Raw genomic sequence first — 12,587 nt, 5'->3', positions numbered from 1 at the left:
CCCCCGCCAAAAAAAAATCACGCGTGGACAATATTTGTCCGTTTCCCGGTTTACATAGCAGAGCAACATTCACATGCAATAATATAACAACAACGTCTTCAAAAGACCTATTAATTTGGACAACTTGATACAGCCCTATACAGGCTAAAGCTACCTTTAGTTTTGTTCTAGCTTACCGTGACGTCTGGCTTTAAACAGCTGTCTAATGCAGTCTAACGTTCTGACAAGCAATTGCCTACCTTGTTCTTGTATATCTGGAATAACTCCTATAGTAGCTTTGCTGCATCCATTCTTTCTGTTTTCGTTGTTTAAACTTGTGATATCCATGATGAGTATTGAGTTAGTGAATTATCTCAACATTGTGTGCTGATAATATAGAGCCGAGTAAAAGAAAACAAGTTGCCTAGTTGCCTGCCTGCATGCGCATGTATTCTCTCTCCTGCTCAAACAAAATGTGTGTGGCGTTAATTTTGATAACGGTTCACTAACTTCAATAGAAAATTGTAAATTGTAGCCTGATGGCATGCAGCTAATGGGATACTGTCCATAGTTGGGAAGGTATGGTGGGCCAAAACACACACACACAGGAAATTTTCTCTTGTTGAGCCTGATGGTACGCACAGTGCGTACGGACGTACACCTGCAGGCGCGCCTGTGTGTGTGTGTGTGTGCGTGTGTGTGTGTTTGTTGGAGAGAGTGTGTGGTTTAGGTTGTTTGTTAGGTTGTTTATTCAAGTTTATCAAGTGTGGTTGCTCAGGTCTGTTGGTGCTTGGTGTGTCCTTCAGGTGCTAAGGCAGCTCCAGGGATCTGCTTTGTGAGGGTGAACTCAGCCGGAGACCCGTATGGGAACTGTGGAAAGGACTCCAAGGGATCCTTTGCCAAATGCGAAGCTCCGTAAGACATTTCCCTCCCTCATGTTTGTCTTTCACTCTGAAAGCTTCCTTTTTCCTCTCCTCCTTCTCCCTGTTCCTCTCTCGCTCTCTACAACTGAGTGTTTTCTGAGAGAGCAACACAAAAGATAACAAGATTGTGTAGGAGGTGGCAAGTCATTACTAAACAAGCTATTAAGAATGTTGTGCTCATTTGCATGGAGAGTTAGCACTTGCAAAACATTTCTTTAATTGTCCTTGGATCACAGATGCATTAAACGCTTAGTGGACTGTGTTGATTGATGTAATTGCTCTAATGACAGGAGTGGATGGGGAGGAGAAGAGAGCCTTGATTACAGGCACACAAAGACCTCACAGTCAGCCCCTCGCTAAAGCTTGTCTGGAGAGAGCTCAGCTCCCATCCCCGGTGCCATGAGAAAACTTTTCTCATGTGTAAACAGCAATTATCCCCTGACAAAAATAGCCCTGTTTACTGGGTTGTTGATTTTGTTGAAATTGTCATTTAAATAAGTTGTTGATTTGGCAATCAATTTCAAATCCTGAGACAAGATTGAATGCGTTGGTTGATGTGGGTTATAAAAGACACTGCATTAGCAGGAGCCTAAATTCTGTAGAAGAAGGTGGCTACATGTAACTGGGGGATTGGTTTGTGCCACAGGGATGCGAAATGTGGTAAAATCCAGTGCCAAGGTGGAGCCAATCGGCCGGTGATTGGTACGAATGCTGTGTCCATCGAGACCAACATCCCTCTGCAGGCAGGAGGGCGTATCCTGTGCAGGGGAACGCACGTCTACTTGGGGGACGACATGCCCGACCCTGGCCTAGTGCTGACCGGAACCAAGTGTGGAGACAGCATGGTAAGTGTGTTTGAGGGCCCATAGAACCACAGAAGAAAAATGAGAAAAACTCTCCCTGGGTAAAATCCTCCTTTTCCATCTCTTCTGAACTAGCAGTAGAACTAGAATGTTCTGCTTGTCAGCCTGAATCTCCCCTCTGTTTGTTCAGTCCCTCACAGTCTCTCATCAAAACATGTCATGAAAAGTAAAATAAATATACATCTCCTGGAAAATTCTTCTGCATCATTCTTGTTGTGTCAGTCCATCACGTGTTGGCGGGCCAGTTTAACAAGACTCCTCTGAAGGGTGCCACGGCCACAGATGTCCGGTGGGGTGCCAGAGAACGCCCTCATTTGTACTGGCACTAACGCAGAGCAGCGACGGCGGAAAGTACCGGAGAAGCGAGTGACATCAGCGCATTGCTCAGATGTGGTTGTGTTTAGTGGAGCTGCCGCTCAGTGTGTCTGTGCCACGGCTCAGCCTGCATCCTCCCCTGCCTGCTGGCACCCTCACTGCAGAGAGACCTGCTCTCTGGGTCTGCTGTGGAGGGGAGGCAGTGTACACATTCAGCAGATTGTTTCTGTCCCCCCCCCTGCCCTAGTCAAGGCATCCTCCCACCCCAAAGCTGGGCCCCTCTGCCGCACGTGGATGGAGTTAGGTCCTTGTCAGAGGTTTTTATTTCATCTGGGTGGAGTGCTCCAAAAACAGAACCCAAAACCACAGCCTCCTGGAGGCCATGTTGTCAGTGAAACCACTTGGTGCCGCGCTTATTAATGATGTCAGGCAGCTCTGTTAATAACTGAAGGAGTTGATCTACTGACACATGCTCCTCCAAAGATAACAGGCGTGGGGAGGTCTCGGGGACTTCGCACTTCATCCATCATGTTGCGATGAGGAGTGTTTGTGTCGCGCCGAGGTGCTGAATCTATATTTATGAGCCTGCATGTCTCCTCTTGTTCTGCGCTCCCTAGATGTGCCTGAACCGCCAGTGCCAGAATGTCAGCGTCTTTGGCGTCCACCAGTGTTCCGAGAAGTGCAGCGGGCGGGGGGTGAGTGAGCCGCACACACACACACACACACACACACACACACACACCTGCGACCCTTCATTAACCCCATCTCTCGCACGGGCAAATCAGGACTGTAAGGGGCCGTCCACACGACAACAGAATGCTTTGAAAAAACACTTTTTTCCTGTTTCACGGTTGCCGTGTGGACGGCGCCAGAGAGCCATGAAGCAGCTTGAGGTGGGGTCAGTGGACCTCTTGTGAGGGTGCAGGAGAGCCCCCCCTCTGTGCTTCCCCTGATTGAGGTTCAAGGACCAGTGTTCCAGATCCAGTCCCTCTCTCCTGACTGCCACCATTCCAACTACAACATGGAACCTGCCTTCCAGCCAGCAGTTAAGGGCACGATTCTGCCCCACGTAGAAGTGCTGTTCTAATTCCCTTTAGAATAAGCTTTGGCAGAGCAGCACACCTCACAGACACAGATACAGAGACAGACACACACACACACACACACACACACACACACACACACACATAAAAGAGAGACACACACTCATACAAACACACGCACATCCACAGTCGCACAGGCTGCCTTCTGGGCCATTATGTAGTCAGCGTGGTGTGATGTACGGTAAGAGCTACAATGCTACACAATCAATCTTCCAGGCTCCTGAAAGATTCAATCAATTAGGTGTAATGGCTTCATTTGTGTTCAGCTTAAGGTGCTATTCATCATACTTTGACTCCAAGCCACTTGTCCTTGTTCAGAAATGCGGTGAAATGTGAAGACAAGCTGTGGAAATATATCCCTCCGTCACTGCTGGAGATTTGAACACACGGCATTTCACAATCAAGTATATTTCACCTATATGTGTTGGCGTCATTGGCCTGAAATGAAAAAGTATTTTCACGCCTCAATGAGTTACCCTTGTGGGACCAATGATTTGTGGCAGCCAGGAGAGTGTAATATTGACTTACTATGTAATATTACCAGACTGAATTTAAAAGTTTTCTTTGCCAAAGACTCCAGGGCTTTTTGATTTCATTCTTATCCAAAGTCATCTGATGTCAAAATCCCTGCTTCAGCGCTAGCTTCAAGAGAACAGGATTGGCCTCCTGATTTGATGGTAGTGAATAGTTATGACTCCATCGTTGCCAATTGTTTCAAGTAAGCCAGGTCTGTACTGACAGACTAAACGCAGACAGAAAAAAACAAAGAAAGAAAACATTTGGATACATGATATATAGAAGTGTAAACATGTAATGAATGAACTGTCCATACTGTATCGCTGACAATCTATGACCTGGACCAGAGCACGAATGGGAAACATTTCTCAGAACATTAAAACATCTTTGCCAAACTCAGACCTCCTTCCGGCGACTCCAAATCCAAGCTGGTTTGTTTCCAGCTGCTCCGTTTTGTTTTAAAGGGCTTTTTGAAGAGCTTGTCTATTAAAGACACCAGGGCCGAGCCCTTTCTCCACATCGATCAAGATGTTGCCTGGCTGGGCGGGACTCACAGCTGCTCTTCATTACCTCACAAGGGGCTTCCTGCCGGGCCCAGTCCTTGCCACAGTGCAGCGAGGATTCTCTGATGTTGTCTATTATTTTTCATAGAAAAAAACGAGAAGAAAAGAGGGATGAGAAAAGGAGAGAAGAGGAGACGGAGTTGTTTTACACTGGTCAGGGGTCTGGGCCATGTGGAAACAGGTTGTCGGCTGACATGGGGAGGTTCAGATCGCTGACAATATGACCTGGACCAGAATGAATGGGAAACATTTCTCAGAACATTAAAAACATCTTTGCCAAACTCAGACCTCCTTCCGGCGACTCCAAATCCAAGCTGGTTTGTTTCCAGCTGCTCCGTTTTGTTTTAAAGGGCTTTTTGAAGAGCTTGTCTATTAAAGACACCAGGGCCGAGTCTCTTCTCTCCACATCGGATCAAGATGTTCGCCTGGCGGCGGGACTCACAGCTGCTCTTCATTACCTCACAAGGGGCTTCCTGCCGGGCCCAGTCCTTGCCACAGTGCAGCGAGGATTCTCTGGGATGTTGTCTGTTATTTTTTCATAGAAAAAAAAACGAGAAGAAAAGAGGGGATGAGAAAAGGAGAGAAGAGGAGACGGAGTTGTTTTACACTGGTCAGGGGTCTGTGGCCATGTGGAAACAGGTTGTCGGCGTGACTGCGGGGAGGTTGGCGCTCTGTGTTATGCCACATGGGTAATGGGGCGTGTTCGCTCCCATCTGCAGCTGTCGGCTGTGGCCGCGTGGCGTCCTGCTGGCCTGAACTCAACTCTCACTCACTTGCCCGCTCTATTCTTGGACCTGTACCTCAGAATGTCCTCTTGTTGGGAGACGCTTTTGCTTTATGTGTCAAAGCTACAGGATGTGGTTGTTTGAGAGACTGCTCTAGTTGATTGCAAACAATGTAGGCCAAGTGAAAGCTCAAGTGTATCGTTGACAATTATGACACATTGTTATTCTTAATCATCATCATTATGGTTTCTCCATTTCAACTTTCCACCAGAGGCTGAAGTACACCCAACCAGCAACTTTTCCATGTCATAATCTAAACTGTCCACACACGGTGTGGTGTGTTGGTGAATCAGCGCTTTTCTGAAGGATTGTTGTGTCCAGCTGTGGTAATGAGAATGTGTGAAGTCTCTCATCGCTGCTCCGTGTATCTCCACAGGTTTGTAACAACAACAAGAACTGTCACTGTGAGGCCCACTGGGCTCCTCCTCTCTGTGATAAGGCCGGCTTCGGAGGCAGTATGGACAGCGGACCTATGAGAATCGCAGGTATGCTTAGCCAGCTTATTGATTAGACAGTCAGTATAGATAATCAGTAAGTTCAGTCAGTTTAAACTGCTAATGAAATGATGGGTCATTTCCAGTGTTTTTCACAGTGCACTTTTGCACCTGTGCATAAAATGTTCCTCCGTGGAGTAGTCCATGTTCAGATGTTGCTTTTTCTGACCGTTTCCCACCCTCGTCTCTGACCAGACAATGGGGCTTTGACGCTGGGCATCCTGGTGGCCTTCCTGTGTCTGGTGGGAGTTGGCATCTTCGCCTGCATCAAGAGGAAGACCCTGGTCAGCCTCCTCTTTACCAACAAGAAGAACACCATTGAGAAGCTGAGGTACAGTTCTCCAGCCATCACCCCACTCCTCTGCACTGACTGCAGCCTACACCACATCACACCAAGCTTCTCACACTATAACTCACTGTTTCTCTCACCTGCCCTCAGGGGTACCGTTACTACAACCAATTAATCTTATTATTGGGGTTTAATTGACCAGGACCAAATCTCTAATTTGCATTTTTTTTTTTATTTTACCTAATTACCCACCCAAGACTAATGAGCTGAATGAGGTACACTCTCCAGTATATAAATGAGACCGATTAAGCCCTGATACAGTTACTCAAATTATCTCAATTAACCTGAATAGCTCATAATTCATCTGATTCCTGTGAGTAACCAGGCTGAGGGCCCTTGATGAAAGAGCATCACTATGCTAATGTTGAAATATAAAGCTACCGCCCACAAGCATTGAGTTGACAGGCTGAATACGTTTCACTTCTCCGCAGGTCTGTGGGGCCGAACAGGCCGTCCAGTCCAACTCACCCACACTCCGTGTGTCGGACGTCTCCGCCACGCCAGCCTCCCGTCAAACCACACAGTGGCAGCATATACAAGGTGTGTGTTTGCCTGTCAGTTTTTTTGTCTTCTATTTCTCTCACACTTGCTGCGCATTCACACGCAAATGTGACAAACAAACAAACACACCATCACACACACATCTTTGTGGCTGCATATGAATCAGGCATATAAATTATGATGATGTAATCAGGTCCTATTATCACATCAAGCGGAACATAAAATGTGTGTCTCTCATTTTCAGAGGGAAACAGTATCGTTGTTGCTTCTCATTAAATCGTTTCATGCGTCAATTCAAGCCGAGCAGCTCAAGAAAGTAGGTCCTGTTTGCAGATACAGAACACCAATCCACACCTGTTTTCTCTCCTGCACACAGAGGATGGAAATAGAGCCGGAAAAGACAATGAAAGGACACGAGAGAGATCCAAGAGCTGGATGAGGGCAGTAATTGATGTATCTGCAGTTGTCGCCCAGCAGGAGTATTAATAAGAGGGTTTATTGTTAGCCAAACCAGCTTAAGCTGACAATCAAAGGCGAGTGGCGGTTTAGCACGGCCAGTGAGCATGCAGTAAATGGAAGCGCTCAGCAGGGGGGCTTTTCACTGGCTGCATGGGAGCCCAGCGCTGACTGATAGAGCCACGGGAAGCTAATTGGAAGAGCTCCATTGTGTTTGTGTACACAGAGCTGGCGCATGTTGCTGTTGTAGAACTTTCTGCATGTACGTATGAAAGTTGTGCGAGTGGATCAGTGAGTGCTTACATGCACGCGTGTGTGTGTGTGTGTGTGTGTGTGTGTGTGTGTGTGTGCGTGTGTGTGTGCGTGTGTGTGTGTCTATGTGTGGTTGTCTTTGTGTGGCAGGTTGGCACATGCACGTAAGCAATCTGTGGTCCATTTGTGAAGTGTGTGTGGAGAGGGGGAGGGGAATGGAGAGGTCCGTTGTGTGTTTTGTGTTACCAGCAGCAGCAGCATCTGGTTCTCGTTGGGTGTTGGGTTGGCTGTGCTGGTGAGCAGAAAGGATGTAGGCCTGTTTGATGTAAGCCGGGTGCAGGTGAGGTCATTTTCCACTTGGGCAGTTGTCAAGATCTCGCCTTTCGTCCTCTGTTTCTCTCTCTCTCTCTCTCCCTCCTACTGGTCTCTATCTGTGGCACTCTCTGACTGGATATGGCCTGTTTGGCTAGGGGTCAGCATGTGTGTGTGTGTGTGTGTGTGTGTGTGTGTGTGTGTGAGGTCCGCTGGTCTCAGGTGATCTGTGTGTTTATGGCGCGTCTGGGTGGGAGCCCGTGGAGTGTGTGATTTATGTGGCGTGAAGCAAGCGGCAGGAAGAGCGAGTGTGGAGAGGACGTGCCGATTAGCGCCGTCCGTCTCACACTGGGGAAACTGCCCGATTCATCTCCTCTCATCTCCCGCGGCGTCCTGCTGCTGGACGTCGTGTCCATTCCACCCCTCAACGTAGCGTAGTCTCAGCCATGCTGTTTTGTTGTCTCCTAGTTCACATTTTCAGGCACATAAACACATTACACAGACCTGAAGAGTAGCATTTACACAGCCATGCATGCGTGTTAATAAATGTGTCTGCAGACACATTTATTATATGGACAAATGTTTGCAATTATGTGCATTGTGCAGGCAGTAATGAAAATCTCTCTCCCCCTTTCTCTCTCTCTCTCCCGCTCTCTCTCTCTCTCTCTCCCTCTCCCTCTCTCAGCCACCTCACCTGGGTCCTGAAGCAGTGGTTGCATCTCATAACTTGCGTCAGCTGCCGCAGTGCCCGCCCGTGCACCTGAGCCACCCCTTGCCCGTGGCACTGACCCTGACCATCTCCCCGCCGGTGCCCCCTCCTCACCGGGCTCTGCTGCCGCCCCACGTCCACCTCCAGGCCCCCCCTCGGGGCGCCTCCTTCCGCGGGGGCCCTCAGCGGCAGCCGTCCTGCAGGATGGTCATGGTAAGTTCCTGGCCCCTGTCCCTCTGGAGTCTAGACTGCTCGAGAGCGTTGAGAAAACGTTCACCTTCGGTCCTTTGAAAGGTGACCCATCGGTTTGCGACTGTGCTACGGTCCCATGCAAGAATTGTTTTATTACGTCTCCACCACAAAGGCGCCTTCATGTTTCGCATGAGCATTCGGCTTGTGGTTTTTAATATGGACTCTCTGTCAGTGGTATTAAATATGAACACCGTTCTGTGGCGTGCGGTCATGATTTGGATGAAGGGGAGTGGGGGGTGGGGGTGAGTCTCGCCTGTCCTATAAAGCCATGTCAGCTCCTCACAGTCCAGTAAAAATCACACCAGCTTAACCCCTCGGGTCAGCCCAGGGCGAGAGAGCTTGTCCCTCTTCCAGCATGTAAACCGACCAACATAATGAACATGACAGCTAAGCAAGGGAGCCCAGTGGAAAGGCAATATTGCCAGGATGAGAAAGGTGCAATAATCCAGGCCCAATCTAATATGCCTGAATATCAGATTCAGCAGTGCCCACTGAGCACAAAGCGCGCCTGCCAGATGAAGCAGACCTTTTGAAATGGGCTCGGAGAGCTGCAGAGAGCTTGATGAAGTTACGTGCATCCTGAGGAGGATAAATGGCTCTGTGAACACACTGCCACCTTTATGGTAACTGCAATAGCAGGCGCGCTAGGCTGAAACATATTGTGCTCTAAATATTTATATGGACCTTTAATTTCTCAGAAGCCCTTGAGAGTTATATATCACGTGGAATGTGTTTTTAAGGCTGCTGCATATTGGAAAAAGAAAATATTGAATTCATCAAAGTCGAACAAGTGTATTGGCCACAAAATGGTTCAGAATCTCTCTAGATAGACTAGACATAAAGGCACAATAACTTCAAAGTAAAATACAACATTACTGGACCTTTAGGACTGCACCTTTAGGAACACCTATGCATAACATTTAAATATATTTAAATACATGATGCTTTTACAATGTTCTAGAGACACAGGGGTTGAGTTCAGCGTGTCTGGCAGCTCTCATTAGCTCCCTAAATAAAGAGCAGACAGCACCTCTGTGAGTGTATCACAGCTCCAAACAGAGTGATGGGGTGAGAGAGGGAGGGAGGGTTGGAGACGCAGCAGCAGGACGGGTCAGCAGAGGTCAGGCCGCTGACACCACTCAGAAACATCAGGCTAATTAGACCCCAGGTAGGGATTTGATGAAATGAAAAGGCCTGGGTGAAGAGGTCCAAGTCTTCAACACAGCTTGACCCTGGATCTTAATTCCGATATCCGAAAGGCTCCACCTGACACTATAATGAATAGCTAATCAAGAGACGTAATTGGCATGTCAGGTATGTGTGGAGGGTATGTAGGTGTGTGTTTGGCATTCATCATGTTTTAGGCCCAAGCCCGTAGATGGGAAGCCTCCCCAGCCAGCTGTTTCTCTTAATACACATGTTCTGAGCCTGTTATCAGGGCACATCTGCCAGTGGAGGAGCAGCTGCTTGGCAGTGCCTGCGCTACAGGGTCTCCCCCTGAAAGCCCAAGGAGAGGTGCTGGAGCCCAGTCATTTTGACAGTGGACCCCCTGCACAGCGTTTTGCTCTCCGTACCATGTGAAGGAAGCAGCAGTGAAGCTGCACCGAGGCAGGCTGGACACGGACAAACGTTTTCAAAAACAAGTCTGTGCTGGATAAATTGGCAGCGAGTGGGTGACAATGTTTTAACGATGACTGTGTGGATGAGTTACTGTATATGCCGTACCCCTTCCAGAGTTTTAATGAGATTTTTTCCAAAACAGACGTCCCCAGGCAGCATTACCTCGAACCAACTCTTTTTCTTTTCATGGCGTTGTTAGCAAGGAGCGCTCGGAGCGTCCAGCGAGAGCTGACATCATCTGAAGTGTGGGGGGTCTGAGAGCGGTTTACTCAGCATCAGCACCTTCTGCTCACTAATCCACCATAATAATAGGCGTATCTCTTACAAAAACATTCCTCTTCATGAGCTTTAAATTGGCTCTTGTAATGGTGTGCTATTACCATTCTCTTGCAGTGGGTCTGGGGGGTTTCAAAGATTCTTTTTTCAAGCTCAGCGGCAAAGAGTTCGGTCAGAAACTCGTGAAATTTTACCCTTGTGCATGGTTTGATCGTTCATAATGACTTCTCATATGTTCCCATCCATGTTGTTCCCTCAGGATGCTGAAATGATTGGAATCAATATTGCTGACCATTGAAAATGACCATAAGCTATTTTGCAGACCATCCCAATTTCCCTACCACATGTGTGTGAATGTCTTGTGAGGGGTATACTCCAGACATCACATTGTCTTCACCTGGCAAAGGCCAAACTTTCACAGGATGGAGCCATGACATGGTTTTCTACATGGGGGAAAGGAGTCTGGCAGCACAGGCACCTCTGAATCCGAGTGTGAAATCATGTTTGGAGCCCTGCGTCGTGTCAGAGGGGGTTTGGGCGGGGAGCTCTGTGGAGCTTTGGCTCTCTCCCTGTGGAGAAGGTTGGAAAGGGCTCCCTCTCTTTCTCTCTCTCTCTTTCTCCCTCCCTCTCTGAATAGGGAACAGATGTGAAGTAGGTAGCAGGCGCTCATCATTACCTCATCCTCCTGCACTAGATTAGGAACACATGACGGCCCCTCATCACATGCCCGTCGGGCCGCTGCTGCTGCCTAGGCAACAGGAGATACAGCAGTACATGCAGCACAGCACAGCACGCCACTCCTGCAGACTGCAAAACACTGCCTTAGACTGCCCCCTGTTGGTCACTGTGGATTATAAACTGAGTTTGCATCTGACAGCACCAAATCGATACACAATCAGTGCTAGTCATAACATTGCTATACTGTGTCAAGGTCTTTGGCTTTGATGGCTTTTAAAAGTTTTATGTTCTTTTTGCATTATTCTGATCAGCATCATAAGGTAGTGTCTTGGATAGTTTCTTAAAACAGTCGAGGCAGAAATAGTGCTTATTGGTTGGCTCTTCTGAGCAGTTATCACTGAGAGTTTAAACTCATTGCTGTCTGATCTCAGATGCAGGCGTTGTCTATGGACACCTGCAGCAGAGGCAACTCATGGACTGCCATTGCTGTGGTGGTCTTCATGGGTGACACATTTACAATATATGGTTGATGTTATGGTTGTATCTCCATTTGAAAACGTTAGAATCTATTCTGTCTACATATAGGTTATATCTTGTTAGAAATGACCACTGTACTAGTCTGCTAAATGAGACTGTTCAATATATGAACCGTCTGCTCCATACATAAATGATGACCATCATTGGGTTGGGTTGGACTTGGGTTGGGTTGGACCCTTGCTTTTGGAGAGAAATTCAAAACAACATCCACATGATCATTTATATCACATAAAACAAATGTCAACATCTATTTTAGGTACAAATGTTTATATCAAAATATATTTGAAGTGTGTTATGTATTTTTTATTTTACATGATAATACATCACAATTATACAGTACATAACTCACAAAGGGCATTTTGTACTGAATTTTGTTTTCATTTACTTAAATAGGGCATAGGTGTGAGAACTACATTAATTTTATTAACTTTTACTGTGAGACTGTTTGTCAGTCTGGCACAATAGAACATCCTGTGTCAGCAGACAGATGCAGAGGTGACCCAGTTTGGCTTTTTTACGTAAGCTAAAACTATTTGCTTAGCGAGGCAAACTTCAGTGAGTGTATGCCACAAAGAATAATATTCAAATTGTAGAATCCTCACCAACTTGGGGTCATGTTATTCCGTACTTGCTAAAGTAAAGTTTCCCTAGGATAATATACATATTTTACATAGTGCTACACACTGGCTGCTACTCAACTTGTGCTGCTGTTCTCCATGTAGGAGCTGGAGAAGCCCAGTCCTCCTCAGAAGCCTTTGCCTGCTGACCCTCTGGGCAGGACGGCCCGTGTGATGCGCAGTCCCTCCAGCGCCCGCATGCCCCTGCCCGTCCCGCTCCCTGTGAGAGGACCTGTGCCCGGGGTCCAAAGACCAGTGCCTCCACTCCCTCATCCAACCAGGTGACCCTGACCACCACTCTCATTCCCCACCCGAGTCCGGCACCACCACCTCCTTACTTACTATAATGATTATTTGGCAGGTATGCATGCATAGGTATTGTTCATTCCAAATGTAATGACTACCTGGAAATATTTAGAGTTTGGAGAATTTTAAATATCCCTCTGACATTTATCACCACTTTATCTGCAAATCAGTGTTGTCAGGT

The 12,587-nt window shown here is 47.4% G+C and overlaps 1 protein-coding gene across 2 annotated transcripts in view; it reads left to right on the top strand.

Annotated features, from left to right (window-relative positions):
• Positions 1 to 12,587, top strand: part of LOC125288054 (disintegrin and metalloproteinase domain-containing protein 12-like) — a 79,491-nt gene that overhangs the window by 64,974 nt on the left and 1,930 nt on the right. For both annotated transcript variants that reach the window (XM_048234176.1, XM_048234177.1), the window contains 8 exons: positions 786 to 894; positions 1,549 to 1,747; positions 2,698 to 2,775; positions 5,424 to 5,532; positions 5,737 to 5,872; positions 6,322 to 6,430; positions 8,097 to 8,333; positions 12,206 to 12,381. In XM_048234176.1, the coding sequence (XP_048090133.1) occupies positions 786 to 894; positions 1,549 to 1,747; positions 2,698 to 2,775; positions 5,424 to 5,532; positions 5,737 to 5,872; positions 6,322 to 6,430; positions 8,097 to 8,333; positions 12,206 to 12,381 (1,153 nt within the window). The remainder of the gene's footprint in view (positions 1 to 785; positions 895 to 1,548; positions 1,748 to 2,697; positions 2,776 to 5,423; positions 5,533 to 5,736; positions 5,873 to 6,321; positions 6,431 to 8,096; positions 8,334 to 12,205; positions 12,382 to 12,587) is intronic.

This window comes from Alosa alosa, chromosome 22, assembly GCF_017589495.1.
Source record: "Alosa alosa isolate M-15738 ecotype Scorff River chromosome 22, AALO_Geno_1.1, whole genome shotgun sequence".
In the NCBI taxonomy this organism is placed as follows: Eukaryota; Metazoa; Chordata; class Actinopteri; order Clupeiformes; family Clupeidae; genus Alosa; species Alosa alosa.
Note: the sequence above shows the minus strand (reverse complement) of the source record. Positions and strands in the feature narration are given on the sequence as shown.